Source organism: Vespa velutina, chromosome 3, assembly GCF_912470025.1.
Source record: "Vespa velutina chromosome 3, iVesVel2.1, whole genome shotgun sequence".
NCBI classification, from domain to species: domain Eukaryota; kingdom Metazoa; phylum Arthropoda; class Insecta; order Hymenoptera; family Vespidae; genus Vespa; species Vespa velutina.
In genome coordinates, this window is record NC_062190.1 from 11,262,819 (window position 1) to 11,286,273 (window position 23,455).

The window sequence follows — 23,455 nt, forward strand, 5'->3', positions numbered from 1 at the left end:
ACTCGTGGAGGAGGAGAGGAGAGGAATAGGAGAATAAGGAAGGAGAGTGCCTGCCGAGCGGCACCGGACACTTGTTGCTAAAGTTCGTGTCATGTTTTAGCGATAAATTTAGCTCGCGACCTTCTCTCGATTTCTATTTAACGTTCTCGTCGGTAACGACGACATTTACCGTTTAGATAATGGCTTAAATACTCGAAGGATTTTCTTCTTTAAAAAGAAAAAAAAAAAAATTCAACGATAATAGAGAATAAAAAGGTAAAGATTGTGTGTGTATATATATATATATATATATATATATATCCATTCCCCTAAGTTATCGAAAGTTTATTTATTCTCGTATGGATTTGAACCTAGGGAAAGTGTGTGATAATACATAGGTATAAAATAAGTGATCGAAATCCGATTAAAAATACGTAAGCATTATTGTCGGTCTCGTTTGTCGATGAAAGCCGTGCTAACAAACGCATCGCGTTCACTGTTATAAAACATGACGTGAAAGACGCATCAATGGCATTGGTTGGTCGATCGCGAAGGTCGTACTTTCGCGAGTCCGTTCTTGTGTTCAAGGTCGGGGACGTTAAAGCTTCCAAGCGCTTTCAAGCTTCGATCCGTCCCGGAATATCCGACTCGTTTGTCGCAATGACGTTGAAAGGATCATCGACGAAGACAGGGACTTTCTTTTTTTTCTTTTTTTTTTTTTTTCTTTTTAACTTTTTTTCCCCCTTCCTTTTTTATTTGTATTCCCTTAACGAAGTGAAAGAAACGATATTTCCGCAAGATTGAACGTGAGAGATAATCGATTTGGGAGGGCGGAGGGGAGGGAGGGATTTGGGAGGGCGGCGAGAGCGAGATGGAGCGGGGAGGAGGGGAAAAAAAGAAAGATTGAAAGAAAGAAAGAAAGAAAAGGAGGGAGGAGGAAAAAAAAAGGATACACTTTCATTCGACGCGAGTGAGAGACGACGGACAAAAGGAACAGATAGAGTCGATCACGAACGACGTTCAAAGGGATCGTCATTGATGCTGGAGAATGATGGTTATAATAGCCAGCCTTTCTCGATGGTGGTGGTGATGGCGATGGAGGTGGCGGAGGAGGAGGAGGAGGAGGGTAAATTTTTGTGTTTGGGATCGTAACGCGCAATGCGCGTGACGTGCGCTCCCGTGTTGGTTGTATATACCACACGTATATACGTGTGTTGCGCGTTCTAGGAGGGGGACGGGGGAAAGAGAGAGAGAGAGAGAGAGAGAGAGAGCGAGGCAGAACAGAGAAGAAGAGAGAGAGAGAGAGTGGAATCGAGTCGGCGTGGTGTCGACGAAGCTCGTCGAGGCGACTCGAGGCAGAGCCAAAGAGGGGACGCGAGTTCTCTCTCCCTCTCAGTGGCCCGTGAACCGCGACCGGAGCAGTACCTCTCTTTGACGCGACGACGACCTCTCCGAACACCCTTCGACCCCACGAGAAAGAGACTTCCTCTTCTTCTGTTTCTTCTACGTCTACGTCTACGTCTACTTCTACTTGTATATACTTCTACGTCTGCATCTTCTTCCTTTCTTCTCCATTTTTTCTTTATTTTCTTTCCCCCCCCCCCTCCCCCCCTTTCTCTTATTTCTTGTTTTTTGTTTTCTTTTTTCTTCCTCCCTCTCTCCCTCTCTCTTTTTTCTTTTTCTCCAGCGTCTCGTTTTTATCAAAATTATAATTATATATGATAAAACGCACGATAATAATATAGAATAAACACGATCGAAGGTTTTTTCAGGGAATTACAAGTTGTGTACAAATTTACGATAGTGTTATCCATTCAGTTCGGTTTCCCGCTCTAACCAGGTTTATTATGTCTCTACGAGCTTTCAAGTGTGTCAAGTGATATATAAATTTTTTTTCTTTTTCTTTCTTATTGTTTCCCCTTTTTAAATTTGAAAAACAAAGAAAAAATTTGTTCTCTTCCATTTCTCTTTTTTTCTTCCTTTTTCTTTCAAAAAAAAAAAAAAAAAAAAAAAGAAAACAAAAACAAAAAAAGAAATAGAAACCCACATTGATCATCATTCACGAGAATATCGTGAGGAGAGAATAGGATAGAGCAAAGAGAAAGGCGAAAACCTCTCGCGAGCTTTCGACGTATTCAAAATGCGAAGCTCGGTGTACCGAAAGTAAACAATGTCGTTGTCGACTTTTCTCTCTCTCTCTCTCTCTCTCCTTTTTCCTCCTCCTCTTCTTTTTTTTTTTTTTTTTTTTTTCTTTCTTTGCTCCTTTACACTTCCTCCTCATTCTCCTCAACCCAACCCAACTCAACTTCAACCTCACCCCCTAATCTCCCTTTAAATATTCCGTCGACTTCGTTTTCTCATTCTTTCGCACACTTTCTTCTTTTCTCTTCCTTTCTATCTTTCGCAATACACAAGCGTCACTGAATCGCATTTCTTCGTCGCGATCGCGACGCGCATCGCAAAGCGATCGTCTATCTCTCTCTCTCTCTCTCTCTCTCTCTCTCTTTTTCTTTTTCTCTCTTTTTCTTTCTTTCGTTCTCATTGTGGCAGGTAATTAACAGGCTCTTTCAAACGACGATACTAATTAGCAGGTAAACGGTGTAAAAGGCCAAGCGAGAAAAATCAAAGTATATCTACCTTACTTCTTTCTCTTTTAGTCGAGCAATTAATTGTTCTTCGCTAAAATCTCTTGCCAATTAGCAAGGAAAACGAGGACACAGAAACGAGAGGTAGAAATCAAAGAGAGAAAGAAAAAAAAAGACACGAGAGTGCGTATCGTTTTGTCAATGATTTTCAAGGAGGACGTACTTACTTACTTACTTACTTACTTACTTACTTACTTACTTACTTACTTGTTTACTTACGTACTTACTTACTTACTTACCTTAGATATGTACCGAGATTATCGGTTTGCTCGCTTTTGTTTGCACGTCGTTATTGCGTATGTACGACTTTATCATTCGCGAATATTAAAAGAGGTATAAAAATGGGGTGAACGAGAAGAAAGAAATAAATTGGGGTTGTTGCGGTCCTTGAGTGCGTTGTATTTTTTTTTCTTTTCTTTTTTCTTTTCTTTCTTTTACTTTTTTTTTTTTTTTTTTTGGAACTTTTCTCTTTTCTTTTCTTTATGTTTTCTTCTTTTTTTTTTCTTTTTTTTTTTTTTTGTGAATCTTTCCTTTTTCCTCTTTCTTTTTTATTTCACAATTTTTTTACACATAACACGTCCTACCATACAATATATTTATTAACGTTCAACCGAGAACCTTCGAATGATTTCGATCGAACGAATTTAATCGGATTATCGGTCGTTCATCCTAACGATATCTCTATCAAACAAAATTCGGCGAAATGTATAATCGTGAAAGGGGAGGGAGGGGGGGGAGAGAGAGAGAGAGAGAGAGAGATGTAACGGAATAGTCGGCGTATATGCCTCGGGTGCGCTTTAAATCCATCCGCTAATAAGCACATTACGCGGATCCTTTAATCTTTCGAAAACCAAACGAATCCACAGGTGCGTATGCTGTGCTGGCGCTTATGTATGCGGCTTTTTTTTTTTTAGTTTTTTTTTTTTTTAGTTTTTTTTTTCTTTCTCTTTTTTCCCTTTTTTTTTTTTATCTATCGACAGTTTGATCGTTCTCAAGACTATTATATTTATTATCGACCGATATCGACGGAAATTCTTTCATTCTACATATTTAATTTAGAAGGGTGGAGATAAAAAAAGGAAAAAGCAGAAAGAAAAAAAGCAAACAATGAATCGTTCGATTAGAATTCGCGATAACGTAAAAGCTCGTTGATTACTTCTTCTTTTTCTTTTTCGTTTATATTTTTATAGATGAAAAAACAAAGAAGAGAGATAGATAGAGGGAGGAAAAAAAAAGTGGTGATTGTTGAACCGTTTTCATCGATCTAACTTAATTTTATAGAACGATTTTGCACGAACAAGAAAGATAGATGGATGGATAGATCGGTAGAGATAGATAGATAGATAGATAGATAGATAGATAGAGAGGTAGGTAGATAGATAGAGAAGATAGAGAAGACGGGTTGTAACCTATATTTGCATTTGGTCGAGAATGTAGTCAACGAACGAGGAAAAGCAAAGCGGCATCCGCGTCGATCGTATTCGAAGAGTATCAGTTTCCATTGGGGATCGGCCCTTTTTCAATTAAGCTTTGATCACAGTATCGAGATAAAGCGCGCGACGCTTCGCTCGTCGGCCCACTCGAACGAACGTCGCTCGGTCTCGATAAAGAGGAAGCGAGTGAGCTACTACTACTACTACTCTACTACTACTACTACTTTTACTACATCACCATCACTAACACCACCACCATCATAATCACACTACTGTTGCAATCGCATCACACCGTTAGCAATACACTCTATCTCTCTCTATTTATTTATCTATTTTTCTCTCTTTCTCTCTTAACCAACAGTACACGATCTATATATGTGTGTGTGTGTGTGTGTGTGTGTTTGTGTGTGTTATGTGCGAGAGTAATAAAAATAAGGGGATGTGAATCGAGTCAACGTCAAATCGGGGGAAAAAAAAATTTATCTCGATTTAACAGGGAATTATTTTACTCTTCGAGTTCTCTTCTCATATTCGATTCTTCAATACATTTTTTATTGTTTCATTTGTTACTGTCGTTAGTCATTGTTATTGTTGTTATTATTATTATTATTATTATTATTATTATTATTATTATTATTATTATTATTATCATCGTATCCTTGTGCTGTAATAGAAATATGAATCGAATTAACGTCAAAATCGAAGAGAGAAAAAAAGATTTGTCTCGATTTAACTGTTTTACATTTTAAGAGTCTTACATTTCGAAGAAATTTTTATTATTTGTTTTTTTACTTTCTTTAATCGTTATTATTATTACTATTTTTATTATTATTATTATTACTATTATTATTATTATTATTATTATACTATTCAGAGATTATTACGTATTGGTTAGGTAGGCAAGTTTAAATTTGCCGTCGTTTCTAGTTCTTCTCATCTTGGGCATACCTACTGTTTGATGGCAAACAAGTCGGCTCGTATCAATATTTAGCGTGGAAGCGGCGAAAGTGAGTTCCGAAAACCACGGATCGCGAAACGCCTCAGGATATCTCGGAGTAGAGTATAACGACGAGAAAGAGCAAATATTGCCTCTTTCTTTCTCTCCCTCTTTCTCTCTTTCTCTCTCTCTCTCTCACTTTTTCTCTTTCTCATTTTTCCTCTCTTCCTCTTCCTCTTCTTCTTATTATTATTCTCCATCATCATCCTTTCTCTTTCACTCCAATTGTTACGTTAATTGAAACTTTTCCGGCGATTTGATTTTTCATTTTATGCATTAATTTATATTCCATCACGTTTTTTATAGTCTGCTACGTTGAAATTACGATCCTTCGAATTCTTCGAAGACTCTCACTGATATTACGAGGAAGAAAATAAAAGAAAAAAAATAGAGTCTGTATGTGTGTGTGTATGTGTGTGTGTGTGTGTGTGTGTGTATCTGTGAGTATGTAAGACAGAAAGAGAGAGAGAGAGAAAAGTATTAACGTTTATGTCGAAACAACCCTTAGCCGTGGTCCAGCCGGTAATTAAATAACTTGCCGAGGGAGGTAGAAATTTGCATTTTATTCTAGAGAGGATTTATTGCCGGTCGTCCTACGTCGGATTAACGAGCGTTCTTTAAACGTCAACGGTTACTACGACGACGACGTTCGTACCTTTATAGGTGCATCGAGATAGTATCCAAAAGGGAAGACTCACGAAAGGAAAAATCTTTTTCGAGCGCGCAAATATTTGTCAGAGGTCCACTGTCCCTTCCTCTCTCTCCTCTCGCCATCATCATCATCATCATCATCATCATCACTACGATCACCAATGTCCCTTTCCACCTTCCATCTAGAACCCTTTCCTCGTTTCTCTCTTTTTTTCTTTTTCTTTTTTTTCCCCTTTTTTTCTTTTTTTTTTTTTTTTTTTATCGTTCGAAGACACGTAACTGTCAGAAATAGACATTTAAAAGCGTAAATCGTTTTCAATGTTTTTAATTTGTAATTAAACGTACGTAATTATCATTGACAGAAAAGATTTTCTTTGATTTTACCAAATGTGCTATTAAACTCGAGTCATATAATATAAAACCTCGTTCCTATAGTAAATTTTCATTTTCGATTTTAATCAACGTAATTGTTTAGTAATTCGAAAAGAATCGGATAGAAAAAATAGAAGATGAAAGGAGATCGAAAGGGAAAGAGAGAAAGAGAGAGAAAAAAAAAGAAGAGAGAAAGAGGAAGAGAGAAAGAGAAAGAGAGAAAGAGAGAAAGAGAAAGAGAGAAAGAGTTACGGTTAGAAGAAAGGGTGGGTGATGGACCTTTGAATAGCATTGCTCAATTAGTTGAAAACAAGTAGATGAGTGTATTGAGTGAAAGGAAGAAGAGCAAAGGAGGCATGACACACCCGGTGTATTTTCTTTTTCGATCGTTCGTGACGGGGACTCCCCTCCTGCTTCTGTATTCTGTCTTCTCCTATCGTCCATATCGGCACGAGACGACACAGGAGGCGCAGGAAATGCGTTTCTCCTTTCTCTTCTTTGAAAAGAGAAAAAAGAAAAAAAAAAGAGAAAGAGGAGAAGAAGAAAGGAAGGAAGGAAGGAAGGAAAGAAAGAAAGAAAGAAAGAAAGAAAGAAAAAAAAAGAAAAGAAGAAACGTACGGTCGAGCGGCCGACTTAAAAATATATTCTCCTCGAAATAGTTGTTGCACCCTCGCCAGCCACCCTCGGAGCCACCCTCGCGCTCGAACGCTCGTGTATCTACCGAAGCGAGAGACACGAAAAACAAAGTAGAAAAAAAAAGAAAGAAGTAAGAGAGAGAGAGAGAGAGAGAGAGAGAGAGAGAGAGAGAGAGAGAGAGAGAGAGAGAGAGAGAGAGAGATAGGTAGAGATAGAGATAGAGATAGAAAGAGAGAGAGAAAGAGAGAGAGAGAGAGAGAGAGTGTATGAGCATCTCTTTCTTCGTGTTCTTCTTCGTACTACTAGTCATAGTATTCGCTTGGTAGACGACTAAGACGACGAAAAGTTCGAAAGCACCGGCAAAAAGACAAACTGTCCCCTCTCAGGCGACTCGCCGACGTAATTTATACTCTGGTTAAAATAGTCTCCATGTTAAAATGAGAGATACATCCTCGTGACCCCAACGCGCATGTATTCTCTCTCTCTCTCTCTCTCTCTCTCTCTCTTTCTCTCTATATATCCTTCTTTTTCCCTTATTCTCCAGTTGTCTCCTGTACATCGTCGATGCGAGTCAACTTGTTGTTATTGTCTTTTAATTCATGGCTCGTTCTCACGCGATCACTTGCAGCAGCTCCTTCGATCGATGTTTATACATTTTTCTCGTTAAAAAAGAACTATTTGATTTTTGACATACATACTCCTATTATTCTCCATTTCGTTTAATTTATTTATTTATTTCTTTTTTTTTTCTTTTCTCTTTTCTTTTCTTCTTCTTCTTCCTTTTTTTATAATTTTTATAATATTCTTTCTCACCCTTTTATTATAGGACTTTTCATCCCGCAGAAAAAATAAGTTTGCGAATTAGTCAGGGTCTTATCCAGTAATGTGATTACATCGGAAAATGTGGGAATAGTTTTTTTTTTTTTTTTTTCCCTTGCAAAATCGTCGACTAGACAGAATGGTAATGCCGAGAGATAATCGCATTTTAGGAAGAATGATCGTTACGGACGATTAAGAGACGCGTCGAACCACCGACACGAGAAACTAGGAACGAGAAAGAAATACGGTTTGCGCGGTTTGCACGAAAGGCTCGGGCGAAGTGATCAACGAAAAGTCGAAAAAGAAAAGCCGCAAAAAAGTTTGACAAATGGTTCAACCCGTTCACACCGAGAACAACAACTCCGCTCTGGATATGGAGTCCCTCGAGGAGATGCTTCGAAAGGTAATCCTTTTGTAATTGATGTTAACGTATAATACCTTTGGATTGTTCTTTAATTTATTTTATCGTTTTTTCCTTTCTTCTTTCTTTTTTTTCTTTTTTTTTTCTTTTTCTTCCTTTTTTCTTTTTTTAACGAAAGTAAATCCTCTTCCTCGTTGAAGACGTCTTTTATAGTGTACCATAGAATCGATCGTCGTTTTTAATCGTCTCCTCATATTCCAATGAGGGATATTTGGAATGATCGAACGAAATGGTACACCCGTTATATAGACGTTACATCGCCGAGGAAAACCATTGGTTATGTAGAAAGAGGAGGAATCGTTAGCTGCGAGATAAATCTCTTTTCTTGTGCGTTACGTACACCGTAAAACCATCTCTCTCTTTCTCTCTCTCTCTCTCTCTCTCTCTCTTTCTCTCTCTCTTTTTCTCTCTCGTTCGCTCTCTCTCTCTCTCTCTCTCGTATGACGAACCATTCAAAATCGAATTACCGAGAGCTTGCGTCGACGTTATTCTCTGCTAACGCCCTGGACCCTCTCCATTCAATTAATACGTATTAACTTTAATGCAGCGATAAAATTTCATTACATCTAATTAACCTTGGACGTATCACTTGATCGTATCACCTTAAAAACGTATATAGCTTCGTTAAGTCCATTCTCATTGATAACGAATAAGATCCCCGGGTTATTACGCATTTTTGGATGAACCAAGGAAGGAAAAAGAAAAAGGTGAAAGAAAGAAAAAGAAGAACAAAGCAAAAAAATTCCTTCTCCCTTTTCTCTTTTATTCTTCTTCTTTTTTTTCTTTTCTTTTTTTTTTTTTTTTATTTATTTATTTTTTTTTCTTTGTTCTTCTTTTTTTTTTCTTCTTCTTCTTTTTCCATTCCATTACCTCTTTAGCACACATAATTGAAGCACGTGCCATTGTCAGTCTCGGGATCCCTCGATTACGCGAGTATAATAAACGCTCGAATTAAAGTAAGAATTATATATAACTGTGCGTCGAATGAAAGGGGTAGGTCGAGGAGGGTGCAGGAGGAGGAAGAAGAGAAGAGGAAGAGAAGCGAAGAGAAGAGAGGAGAAAAGAGGAGGAGGAGGAGGAGGAGGAGGAGGTTTTTTAACTGCTACTTCCTGTAATGTATTCCGTCAGGCAACGCTGAATGGACCACTTAGCGAACGACCCACACACACACACATACACATACACACACTCACACACGAGTGCGCGCGCGTGCTCTAGCTAAAGCGAGTTAGCGCGCTCGCGCGGACGCGCAACCATAGTACACCGCACGTACAACCGCCATAGGAGCGTAAGAGACGGAAAGAGGGATACGCAGGCCCTGTTCAAAGGCACTCTTACGCTTAAGCGCTTTACTGCCTCTAAAGCCTTCCTCCTACGATGCTACTAGATATAGTATGTACCTATGTAATAAACGAAGAGACCCCGGTCGCTTCCTAATAATACACGTTAATTGTTAATTGAGCGAAAAAATTACTTTCTATCTCTATTTCTCACTCGCTTTCTCTCTATCTTTCCCTTCCTCTTCTTCTTCTTCTTCTTCTTCTTCTTCCTCCTCTTCCTCTTCTTCTTCTTCTCGTCGTCGTCTGACGAGTGTAAATTTTCTTCCGTTTTCTTTTTTTTCTTTCCTTCATTTCTTTTTTCTTTTTTTTTTTTTCTTTTTTTTTTTTTTTTATCTCGTACGTAAGCACTCGTTCATGTCGGAATACCCCAATGATTTTCACCATTCACGAGGATAAAAAGAGATTGGGATCGAATAGAGTAAGAAGAAAAAGAGAGTGAAAGAGAGAGGAAAAAGACGGAGATCCGGAGTCGTTTTTTATGAACTTTTTGTAGGTACACGAATGTGTCTGTTTGCCTTATATACGTGGGTGTTATACTACAGGCGAGCCAGAGATAGCAATGTTTCGTGCGCACGCGCGCATATGCATGTATGTACATATATATATATGTGTGTGTGTGTGTGTGCCTTAGTTATATCTACATTTATATGTATGTATGTATGTGTACATAAAGGATTATCCTGCCATTAGTTCGGACATCTTTTAAAAGCCGATTACGTTATAGCTAATTGCACTTTCTAAGAAGATTTCTATCGTTTATATAGAAAGTAAATACTGAAGTAGGAATCGTAGGAAGTAGGACTTCCGCGTTTAATTGAAATTGGATTGGTATTAGACGTGCGACGAAATCGTTCGCGGATTGCCGATTACAAATTCAATCGAACGTCAACGCGCCAGCGAGGCTAATCGGATTATTCAATTTGTAACCGGTCGTGCGCGTCGATCATAATTTTCTCCCTCGAAATGTTAGGACATGTGTCTCTCTCTCTCTCTCTCTCTCTCTTGTTAGACACACACGTACGCATATACATATATCCACAAGCACGTACAGCGTACGCGTATGCACGTTTGCGTTTAATACCACATTGTCCCATAGATCAATTTTGATCGACGAGAAGATCGTAAATAGACATATATATATATATATATATATATATATATATATATATATATATATATTTCAACAAATATATTCCATTGTCGTTCTATCAAATAAGATTTCTTAACTTACGTTGAATGAACCAACGTCGAAACATTTTAACATCGTTCATCGACTATCGTCGGCCATTTTCAGAACGGATGTATGCTTTACCGTCGCGTCACCCTAACCGCCAGATCGGTACGCCTCCGTAATGCGGCTTTAATGTAGAGCTCGTACGAGGAAAAGCTCGACCAACCTGCTTCTTCGTTCCTCTCTCTCTCTCTCTCTCTCTCTCTCTCTCTCTCTCTCTCTCTCTCTCTCTCTCTCTCTATCCCTCTTTTCCTCCCTATCTCTTGTCCTCGTCCCTCAGATTCCCCCTGCACTCGTCACTTCCTCCCCCTTTGACGATTTTCCACGTCAAACGCCAACGCGGATTTTCGCGCGAGCGTTCTCTCGTTCGCGACGCTCTCCCTCCCTCCCTCCCTCCCTCCCTCTCTGTCTCTGGTTTTTTTTTCCCTTCGTCTGCCATCCACGTTTCATCTCTTCCATTTTTCATCTCCCTTTCACTCATCTCTCCCCCTCTCTTTTTTCTTTCTCTTTCTCTTTATCTTTCTCTCTCTCTCTCTCTCTCTCTTTTTTTTCTTTTTTTTCTTTTTTATTTCGAGCCGTGAATAAAAAAAAGAAAAAGAAAAAAAAAGTAACAAGAGAAAATTCACGAGCGTGTTCTCCGGGCAAAAAAAAAAAAAAGCAAAAGAAGAAAAAAGAAGGAAAGAAAAAAGAAAGAAAAAAAGAAATTGATCCGCAATCACGTTTCCATCGATACGCCCCATACGTTTTATCGACTCTTCAACGATACCGAAAACTACCGCGAATTCTTTTTGCGATTAACGGCACTCACGTCATGAATTCCATTAGATCCGGAAACGAAACGAACGATTGCCGTGGGAAAAAAAAGAGAGAGAGAGAGAGAGAGAGAGAGAGAGAGAAAGAGAAAGATCCCTTCGAATATTTCCTCGATAGGTTTTCATCGGTTTTTACATCGTCTCTCTTTATCTTTCATTTTTTGTCAATGCAACCGACAGAAAATTTCGTATGTTTCCTTCCCGGACGTTTCTCTTAAATTCGCGGTAAATTAATTGCAGATATTTTTACACAAGGGCCCTTTATTATAACGGACGGAATACAAAGATGTTTATTATTATCGTTATTATACTGGGTACTATACGAGATTAAAACTGCTACGGGAATTGCTTGGATATCGTAAAATAACGTAAAAGTCAGAAGAACAATGAACGTAGGTATATAGTAGCACTGGTAGTAGTTGTGGTGGTAGTGGTCTGGTAGTGGCGGTGATGGTGGTGGTGGTGGTGGTAGTACGTTGGTAATAGTGGTCGCGGAGTTTACGTGGAAGTATAATTTTCATAGAGAACGTAGAGAAACGGCAAAAGCCAAAATGCAAGTTTGCATAATCAAGACTAGGTCATACTTCTGTGTACGTGCGACGTGTTAAAGGAAAATAAACGGCAATGTTCTTCGCTACGACCGCAAACGTTCGAGTTATTTTATTTTTTAAAGATTTCTACACGTGCGTTCGTTAAAACCCACGAATTCGTTAATTAAACCCATGTAAAATAATTTCAAATAATTATCATACAATGTTTATTCTCCCGTAGATCTCAGCGGGAATATCGATCGTGCTATATACGTAGACCAATACGTGTATGCGCCCGACACACACACACACACACACACACACATGTATATATATATATATATATACACACACGAACGCACATGTGCATACATAAACGCATCCAAGAGACAGACAGGCGTACACGGCCTCGTTTAGCTCGGATAAATGCGAGAGCCGTCGTTGTCTTCTTCGTTGAGTGTTAGCTACCAGCTCGTTTGCGTCGTGCGTGGCATAAAAGCTTCTAAAGCGACGGAGTTATCGAACCCCATTGCTAGAGTTTCTCTTACCTATGTACGTATGTATATATGTATATATATACATCTATGTACTCGGGTTAGTTCGCGAGTAGGACGTGATCGAGGAGATCGTCTTAGTTAAATACGAAAACGTCGGCGTGCCCGCGCTTGGTATAGTAACATCGCTGCAATAAAACGTGTTTTCTCAGTTTTACTTTGAAATTGTACTAGATTTCGAACTGATTAAAATACCCATTTGCGGAGGGATCCTTTTGATAATTTTTCATCTCTCTCTCTCTCTCTCTCTCTCTCTCTCTCTCTCTCTCTCTCTTTCTTCGTTCTTCTTAATTTTATATTTTCATAGAACAAATTTTCACACGCCATCAGCGACGTAGAATTACGCTCGTTCGCAGTGTAAACACCATTAACCGTTCGTTAAAGTTTTAACTCGTTAATGAAATTACACATAAATTAACCTTGCCGTCTACTACGCAATTGCTCTGGTCTGCGAACATTGCGACGGAATTTATTAAACGGGAAGAGAGATCGAGAGAGATAGAGAGAGATAGAGAGAGAGAGAGAGCGAAAGAGAGAGAGAGAGAGAGAAATAATGCAACCGCCTGTGGGCGAATGCGTTCGAGACAGTGCGCTTATTGGGTGGGCTCGCGTTAGAAAAACCAAGCCAAACCAAAATCAAAAAGAAAAGAAAGAAAGAAAAAAAAGAAAAGAAAATAGAAAGATGAAAAAAACGAAGGAATGGAAAATAAGCTCGTATCTGCTTGTACGAGGACATACGGTGTAACTGGCGACGCGACGCGACGCGACGCGACGCTGTAGTTGGTGTGGTGTAGTACGTTCGTGGTTACTGTTCTGTACACATTGTACATGTAGGTGTAGGTCGACGGGGGGGTAGTAGGTGGAAGGAAGGGTATGGGGAGAGGAAGGAGAGAGACTAAAATAAGCGCGGTGCGTGCTTGCACGCGCGAATAGGGGTACAAAGGGGAGGAAAATACGTAGTGGATAAGTGTTGCGAACGATACAAAGAGTCTGCGTTGCTCGTCGTTTACAAGGAAGCTACACCGATAATACTTCTCTTTTGTTCTACGCTAAGCTACGTGGTAAAACTGCGAATTGCTGCATGGCTCCGCCGAATCCATTGACGGAACATTGACAGTTTTATTAGAAACGATATCAGCAAAAAAAAAAGAAAAAGAAAGTAAAGAGAGAGAGAGAGAGAGAGAGAGAGGTTCTACTAGCGCACTATTTACGATAGCGTTTTCGCAACTCGTTTTTCCCTCTCTTCCTCTATCTCCTGCTCTTTCTCCTCTTCTTTCTCCTCTTCCTCTTCTTATCGTCTATCGATCATAATCGCTCAATCGCATTGCTCTCGGCGTTCCACCGAGACGTTTCAATTGTATTCCTTCCTTCTTTTACCTTTTCTTTCTTCTTTTCTTCCCTCCCGCCATCACTCCCCTCGCTCTGTTTTTCTTTCTTTTCTTTCTTTTTTTTTTTTTTTTTCTTTTTGCAATGATAAACATTTCAGAATTTCAAAAGAAAGTCATTCACGTAGTCGCGAATATATACGTGTACAGTATATATTGTATATTCGAAATCGTATAAATTTTAACGACATAATTAATAATAGCATAGAACATGTATCTTCTAGAAATTAACATACGTTTTGACTCCTAGATTTGCATACATGCAAATATAGTAGTATATCCCGTCCCATAGATATGGTAATTATAATCAACATTATATTTGACTGACTGGTCACAGTGCGATGTGTTTTAGTACGATGCAAGTCAATTCGAATTTTGTATTTTATATCATGAAAGGTGAACGGAATAATAAATTTTCGTTGATGTAATGGTATAGATATATAGCATATATGTATATTTTGAACGAACGAACGAACGAACTATGATCGGGGTATACACGGATTAGAACTATTTTTCTTGGCACGTAATCGTCCGCCAAAGTACACGATCGCCGTCGGTAACGGTGTTCCCAGCGATATCTCATTGCGGTGTAAAATTAACGATCGTACCGCCGGCTGCCGACAACGACGACGATGATAAAGTTTCCTTGGCTCGTCGTCGTTCTCTCTCACGCAGTATTACTAGGGTACTACCTACCCTTTCTCTCTCTGTCTCTCTCTCTCTCTCTCTCTGAACTCCCAACGCCCATCCAGCGCACCTTGCCTCTTTTCATCCCTTCTTCCATCTTCTCTTGGCGATCTCGTTTCGCGGCCACCCCGTAGGGATTCGTTTTACCGTGAAAAATTCTCTACCAAGGTTCCGTTCACGGTCCGTTATATCACTTAGCGTAGCAAACGCCACTGGTGGAAATTCGCCTCAGTGGTTGGTGTATGTACCTAACCATTGGCAACCATGATGTTCTATGGGTCGAACGTGTTCTCTCTCTCTCTCTCTCTCTCTCTCTTTCTTTCTATTTGTCTCTTTCTTTCTTTTTTTCCTTTTCTACGTACTAGGTTAAAAATGAGTCGATTCGCGGCCACTTTGGCGCGTAAACGTTGGCTCGCTTTGTCGGAAAATTGTGAAAATATTTCAACGGATTTTCTTGCGGACCCAATGCCATCGATATTATACGCCTGTGTTCCCTTCCTCATCTCTCTCTCTCTCTCTCTCCCTCTCTCTCTCTTTCTCTCTTTTTCTCTGTCTCTCTTTCCTTTCTTTTTTTTAAGGAGTACGTCTCAGAAAAGACGGGTCTCGAAGGAGTCTACTCCATCGAATGGCAAAGTGGAAGACACCCTAACGGCAAACGGCATCGTACGGACCGATAAGTCCTCCTGCGAGAGGCAGAAAATAGATACGGATAAAGCGTCTGGGGGTGGCTTACATCATCTACTCCGCGGCTCTTCTTCTTTTTTTTCCTACAGCAGCCAGGGGTAGATTATTATTTTCCCTTCCCGTTCATTTCTCTCTCTCTCTCTCTCTCTCTCTCTCTCTCTCTCTTTCGTTCTCCTTTTACTACCGGAGAGAAAAACCTCTTTTCTTTATTAACGAAACCAACAGAACGAATAGGGATGATAGCCATGTTTAATTCAATTTATCGTATCTACGCGTCATTTGCTGAACATCTCGTGGATAATATGTATCTGGTGACATTTTTTTTTTTTTATCAGAAAATATTAGATCACGTTTGCTTATCCCTAATTTGATGCTTAATCGTTATTTCGCAATTCAGGGTGTCTTCGCGTTCCCTTGCCACCTCTCTTGGACCTTTCGATTCTCATTCGTTAATATATGTCCGACATTATCTTATCTTAATCCGTCAGGAATGTCTACGATGTCTAATCGCGTGGCGAGCTTTCTAATTTAATTTAGTAAACTTGAGAAACTATGACGTATCTCCTTACGGAATCCATTCTCCCCTTCGTGGTCTAGGTTGCATCAACAGATTGATCTAAAGGGATCCACGCTTTTATACCCAAAGGGATCATTTTCGAAGGGTCGTTTCGGAACAAACGCGTTACTCGATTGTTTTCGATCTTTGGTCGTTACTTATCCTTTGAGCCTCTCGATAGAAATTTTCTTCCTTTTTCTTTCCTCCCCCCTTTTTTTTCTTCCTTTTTCTTTTTTTTTTCCTTTTCTTCCTTTTCCCTACCCCGCCCCCATCCCCCACCACGTTATCCGCAGCCACGCATTTTCTTCACTCTCGTTCTCTACGATTCTCGAAAGTGTCTATAGGAGGTTTTGGAAAGCATCAAACTTCGCGTTGGAAGGGGATCAGCCAGAAAGCGTAACATAGAAAATGGCTAGACTGAAAATCGTCGAGAACACGTCTTTCGACTTTCGTTGTTTATCCCTTCAGGGAAATCCGCGAGTTTTCTCGTAGCACAGGGCTGGAAGCTTTTTTGGCCGCGATCCCAAGTTAAGCGGCTTTTTGCGGGAGGGTGAAACGCGTATTATCGAGCCCTTACTTTCCTTCACCCTCTCCGCCATATCTTCGTCTTTGTCTATAAGCCTTTCCATATGCGTACATGCGTGTGCGTGTTTTTACACGTGCGTGTGCACTCGTTAACAAAAATTAATCCGACCTGGACACGAGGAAGAAAGGAAGGAAAGTACGAAGGGCTATTTCCTAAATAAAAAGGTTGCAAGGTGTCGTAGAAGGGTGCGAATTCGTCGACGAGTACGTGTAGTATTCAAGTGGTTTCCCTTTCTAATTGAACTCATGCTTCTCCAACGAGGGCAAAAACTAAACTTCCCCCATCACCACCACCACCACCACCACCACCACCCTCATCCCCCTACCTTTCGACGAAGTACCCAAAGACCAAGTGCCCGGTATAATTTAATCGACGCAATCGCGCTCGGTCGGCGCAAAATTCGCGAATTTCGATAAAGCGAAAGAAGAAGAAGAAGAAGAAGGAGGATTCTTGAGCGATGAAAAAGGTATTGCGGTGGTATACGTCAGAGAGTTTCTCGGAGATTAATTTTCCGCCCACTCGAACCATCAACGAACTCTAGCAATTTCCTCGAGTAAGCCGACGCAGGATGGAGTTAAGACTGCTTGTTTCGATGGCTTACTTCGGCACTCGAAAGTCTACCAAGAACTTATGTTGTTTGTGCCCTCTAATGCATTTACTGATAGCACTTTCGTGGAAAACGAAGATGGTTACGGAGGTCAAAGTAGTAAAAGCCTTTCCGGACTTGTTCGTTGGTAAGAAACAAGAACGAACGAACGGTACCTGACAAAGAGTCAGGACACTTTTTTTCTTTGAATTTAAAGAAAACTTTTCTATCGTTCTTACGTATTTTATGCCATGGCGTCGTTCACGTTCAAACGGTTTTTCTTTTTTTTTTTTTTTTTTTTTTTTTGCGATCCATAAAATCTCCACGAACATACGTCGTGAAGATTGACTTTCATTAAAATTCAATGCTTCTTCCATTCGATCCATTCTATTCGGACTGCATACGATGCACGTATGATTGTTCATAATAGCGTACGCTACGTAATGATGATTATTGCGGTGTTAGCACAAGTACGTGTATTAACATATATGCAGTTACGCGCCGAACCCATTCCACTTACAAATGTAAACAACTATAGAAGGAATATACAGAGCGTACGTACGCGAACAGTTTTGAACTTTCGATATTAGCGGCTGTGGAAGGTGGGGTCGTGTTGCAACGAGTACCTGCTGTCTGCTTTCAAACCTCGAAGCACGGTTTACATTCCACGCCCGGGCCAGAAATTATTCAATAACGGGAAACGAATTCTCGATGGAGTTTTCCCTGGATTTCCTACGCGACCAAAATTACATCGGACCAAACGTTCATGGCTGGCACCATTTGGAAAATTATGCTTCCGTGATCCGTGAAAGCAGCACCGATTTTCTATCTTTCTTGGTTAGCCGTTCGCGTTCGTATTTTCTTTTTCTTTCTTTTTTCTTTTTGGGCTTTTTATCTTTTTGCGGTTACATTTCGACGAGCTACGCCAGCTCTTCCGAAAGTTTCCTTTTCAAACTTTAGTTGGAACTCAGTCGTAACGTGTACGATGGAATGTACTCTCTCTCTCTCTCTCTCTCTCTCTCTCTCTCTCTCTCTCTCTCTCTCTCTCTCTCTCTCTCTCTCTCCTACGTGTATTATACAAGTTTATATTATATACCAGATACATATATATATATATATAAACACTCACATACGAGGCACCCTCGATGCGCACAGCTTTCATTGTTTCTCACTGTATAGGTGGAAGGATCTCGCGCCGTCATCCAGCCCTTAGTGACGGAACGTAAAAGGGCAATAAAACACACGGGACGCATCTGGGCTACGGGCTTTACAAGGCACTAGAGCTCCTTTCTTTATCTCATGCCTGGGCCATTGCTCGACTCCTAAGCGATTTCTCGAACGCCCATCTCACTCTTTCTTTCTCTTTTTTTTCTCTTTTGATAACCTCGAAGTCATCCCCCACCTTGGACCTACCATGAACCAAAAGCAAGCGACGTTTCCTTCTCGTGGAAGGAAAAGGAATTACGAGACGATACAAGAAAATTCGTATCTAACTCGCTCACTTTTACCCTTATCCCGTGCGTCGTACCCCGTGATTTTTCAGTAACGATCGTATAAAAAAGACTCGTGAAAGTTTTCATTCCTCGGCAATATACCGGAGCCGAGCACACACAATTCGAAGAGTTTCGTCGACGCTGTAATTCCACAGAGTTGTAAATGTCGGATAGCACGAGGGTGAGGATCGGGTTGGGAAAAGGGGAGGAAAGAGGGAGAACGACGGGCTATATGGTCAAGATAAAGTATAGGATCGACCAAACCACCCGCCACCGCTACTACCACCTCTTCCCCTTCTACCTCACTTCACCTCGCAATACTCTCCTCTGAAAGCCCGTAAAACGATAGCAGCGAGAGAATCTTTGATGGTTTGCGAGCGATGAAAGAAACCTTTTTCTACGACCCTTTCGAACCAACTATTTTTATTTCCCAGTCCATTTTGCGCCCTATTTCTTGCGATGAACGCGAACCGTGCGAATTCGCGATTATATTCGCCGTGAATTTTATATAAAAAAAAAAAAAAAAAAAAAAAAAAACAAAAAGAAAAAACAAAAAAAAAAACAATACATAAAACGATTCGTTCTACGTGCTTAATCATATATACCTACATTCCTATGTGAACGGAAAAAAAAAAAAAATTGTATTAATTCGCGTTTCATTAAATTTTCGATCTGTTAAAAAATAAAAAAAAAAAATTATAAAATAAAATTTTCATCAAATAAATCGACAATCGAGATTTATTATCCTATCATATTTATTCTCTTTTAAGTAATTATACAAATGATTGTAATACTTTGAAATGGGATCATTTATCGTAACAAACAGGTCGTTGATATTTATTTTCGTTACGTTAGAATTTTCCGCAGTAATGGTAGAACCTTCCTGATAATCCGCAATAATGCAAATTTAGAATTATCGTAGTTCCGTGGTTGTTTAAAAGAACTGTCGTACGTTTTACCACGTCGCTGTTGCCGTCGCCGTCTACTATATGTGTTCTAGTATTACCCCGTTACCACCCCGTTACTATTTCAAGCCTCTTTCAAAAGAAAAAGATAACGATAGGACGTAAAGTACGCTTAGCCAGGTTGAAAACGGAAAGGGAAAGCCGAGTTTCGTAACGTTCGTGGCATACCACTATGGCGGCATCTCTACGGCATCGCTACACCATTTCGCGTAGGTACCTTATATTAATGTTACGTTTTAGGAAAGGAGAAATCCCGAAATACGATCGGCCAACGGGAAAGCCGCGTTTACACGGGACATTTATCGCGCGACACGATTTCGAAAGACCTTCTCTCTCTCTCTCTCTCTCTCTCTCTCTTTCTCTCTTTCTCGTAATGCGGTAAAGCAGCCTTTACCAGGCTACTACCCTCTTCGACCCTTACAACACCGATCCTAGTAACACCCTCTCTTACTTCAATTTCCACTAGGAAGCCCATGGTAAGCGGTCAAGACATTCGTTTCTCGGAACGTTCACTTAGATTTACATGTTGTTGCTCTCTTTCTCTCTCTTTCTTACTCTATTTTACTCCTTTCACCCTCCCTTTTTTCTCTGGCAATACGATTTATTTCAGGCATTTACGTTCGCCGTTTCTCTCTCTCTCTCTCTCTCTCTCTCTCTCTCTCTCTCTCTCTTTTTCTTTCTTTCTCTATCTTTGCTTGAATTTATTTTACACGAAGAAAAGCCGAGCGACGGGCACCACCGTCGTGGACCAAAATACGCGTATAAAGGCTCTTCGCGGGATTTAGTTTAATTGTCTTTTGAAGAAGATTTATTACGACGGATGTTTGTCGTCTCGTTGCTGCCGTCTCGCGCGGCTTACTCCAACTCCTTCCTCTTCCTCCTCCTCCTTCTCCTCGTCCTTTCCCTTTGCTTTTTTCTTTTGAAGAAGCGCCCAGCCCAACCGCGTCTCTTACGGTTATTGATTCAAGAAAATTCTTCTTCGTAATTTCAAGAAGAAAGAAGAAGTAGAAGAAATTGAGAGAGAAACAGTTGCCATTAAAGATGCTTGAGAGATTGATAGACAGAGAGAGAGAGAGAGAGAGAGAGAGAGACAAACAGACAGATAGACAGAGAGAGAGAAAGAGAAAAGGAGAGGTTGACAGAGGCGATGAATCGTCGTGATAACTAATACGTCGTTAATTACAGTCGGTGTAATTAACGCGGTGTCTAGACGTAGAGGAACACGTAAAGCTTTATGTCGCTTTTATGGCACTCTGGCTGACTATCGACTACACTTTTACGAATTATTTTCCGAGAGGGTGTTCCGTGTGTGTTAGAGACGGCACTCGTCCGCAAAACGTGTCTCGTCGCTTGCAATGTCACCAACGAAACGTAGGTTTCGTCGGTATGCGTATATATACGAGTATGGATATATATTCCCGTAGGTGCGCGCTCGCGCTTATGTGTTCTCTCTCTCTCTCTCTCTCTCTCTCTCTTTGTCTCTCTAACGCACACCGGGCTAATTAAAAATGGAAACTAATTTCGTCGCGATGAAAATTGCTCTTGTAAAAGTGCCGGCGTACGTTACGGCTAACGGAGTTGCTGAATGTGTTACTCGATGGTATCCCATATGATATGCTTCTCATGAAAATGGTCACTAATTTTATGTCGACGAATTAACACTTGAAAAAAGTAAAGTGTGTTAAACATATCCATCTGTATAAAATTTGTCGCACAGATTTCTATTCGGGACATTTACTTTTCTTTTTCTTTTTTTTTTTTTTTTGTTTTTTTCCTCTCTCTCTCTCCTCTCTCTCGTTATTTTTTGTTCCTTTTTCTTTTTTTCGAAAATAAAGGAAAATAGATAGGAGAATTATTTCGGCAACAATCGTTCGCGCCAAATTTTCATGAACTTTCGCCCGATAAATACTTGGCGAAACTCATTGAGAACCAGCAGGGATAGCACGCTATCCAACTTCCACTTGAATAAATCGCAAAGTTTAGGTATGGTCGTGTTCTCTCTTTCCCCTCTCCCCCACCTCTCTCTCTCTCTCTCTCTCTCTCTCTCTCTCTCTATCTCTCTATCTCTGTCGTTCTCGTTCTCTCTTGGGCAGCTCGCTCTATTAATTAAACGCATTCCTCGAGGCACGAGCGAGACCGAAATTAAAATGCGTGCCAGCCGTTTCGTTGGACCCACCATTCTCGAGAACACGCGAGCTCGTACTCATTTTTTCCTTATCCTTCATTAAAAACGTCGAAAGTACAAAGTTCACATACCGTTCCCTTCTCTCTCTCTCTCTCTCTCACACACACACACACACACACACTTTCTAAATATGAAATTGTTGCGATTAATATTTAATTGAAATTATTGAATATCTAAGAAAATTACATTACGTATTCGCGAGCATTAAGATAATCGATTAAAACTCTCTTACATTAGAACAATTATTAGAGAAGTTCGTTTCGTCAAAGACTAGTTAGAAGACTTTGAAGTTTCGTAAAGGGAACGAAAAGACGAGAGGAATGATACGTCGCGTCTAAAGAAATCGATGGTCGTCAATCGCTTTTATACCACCCGGGAGACTTAATTACTTCGTTCGCCTCATCCTTACTCGTAACTCTTCCAATGTGGAGTTTCCATAAGTAGGAAGGAAGAAGAGAAAGAGGTAGGATAGAGATGAAGGTAAAGACAGTGAGTGAGAGAGACAGAGAGAGAGAGAGAGAGAGAGAGAGAGAGAGAGATAAAGATGGAGCATCGAAGATGTCATTGTCCTTTCTGTTGTCATTCATCTTCTGAAATGAACCGAAAATTTCTTGAAGGGAAGTTTCCTCGCGTTTATAGACGGTCTCCTTTGCATATTTCAATACGTACAATTACCTTGAGGTTTGACATGTCTTTCATGAAATATACTATATTGCAAAAGATATATATATATATATATATATATATGATGTGTATATGTATATCTTCTCGTTGTATATAACTTTGCAAAGTTTCTAGAGATAGATAGAGATGGGAGATGACAGCTTTTGTTCGAGAAGCGTCTCCTTGAACGAGACTCTCTTCGTAGGTCTTATTAAACGCGTTTCACTCTTGCTTAAATCCCTTACAAATAGCGAAACCGCCCTTGTGGCATCGTTTATACGTTCGCTTACGTTAGTCATTTTGTCTTGTCTCATCTCGTCTCGTCTTGTCCCGTCTCGTCTCGTCTCATCTTGTCTTGTCTTGTCTCGTTTCAAACAGCGACACTGCCTTTAGATATTCGACGTACGTACATTTCTATCGCCTTAAGATCTCTCTTTCAGAAATCTCGCTAGTCGTCGCACGTCAATTTCACGTATTACCTATGCGTGATATATTTTGGAAAATAATTATTCCTAGATACATTTTCGAATGAATTCTTTCTTTTCTTTTATTTCTTTTTTATTTATTTATTTATTTTGTTTTTGTTTTTGTTTTTGTTTTTTTTTTCCATAGAGAAAAAGCAAGATATCGTATGAAGTATTTAATCGCGATGGTTATTAAATTAAATTCGATGATGATTAAAAAACGAAAAACGAAAGAAAAAGAAAAAAGAAATTATTTTATACGAACAAATAAAAAGATTGAAGCAGCACCCTCGTTATATCTTTTTTTCCGCGCTCTTACACGCACAAACAGGCATACACACATACACACACAATACGGTAAAAAAATATATACACGTCCACGCAATAGAACGTCGAGGGGACCTTCCGCCGTTAGGCGAATTGCGTCTGGGAATTGAGGTGCAACGTAGTAGGATGCATCTCTCGTAGTGGATGTACCGCGAATGCAATAACAATAACGTCGATGGCACTCCGACAATCACGGGACGACGAGGATGATGACGTTGTAACGGCACCGATAATAAAATCTCCACACTACTCCAGCTATATCCTACCATACCCCATCCCCGTCATCCTTCGTAAATACGCACAGATTTATCTACGTTTTTGCTGATACTCATATTCCCCAGATTTAAACGGATTTTATGCTTGAAGAAACGTAAATGCGAAAACGAAAATGTTTGTCATTTCTTTTTCTTAAATTTGTTTATTTTTCTTTCCTTCTTTTTTTTTTTTTTTTTTT

General features: G+C 39.9%; 1 protein-coding gene across 10 annotated transcripts in view; it reads left to right on the forward strand.

Moving 5' to 3' along the window:
- LOC124948008 (uncharacterized protein CG43867) overlaps nt 1–23,455 on the forward strand; it is a 110,660-nt gene that overhangs the window by 60,171 nt on the left and 27,034 nt on the right. Inside the window, exon 1 of one of the 10 annotated variants that reach the window (XM_047491010.1) lies at nt 7,703–7,935. The exons of the other annotated variants lie outside the window; for them this stretch is intronic. Coding sequence (XP_047346966.1) covers nt 7,861–7,935 — 75 coding nt within the window. The 5' untranslated portion in view covers nt 7,703–7,860. Of the gene's footprint in view, nt 1–7,702; nt 7,936–23,455 lie in introns of those variants that run through there. 10 annotated transcript variants of the gene reach the window in all.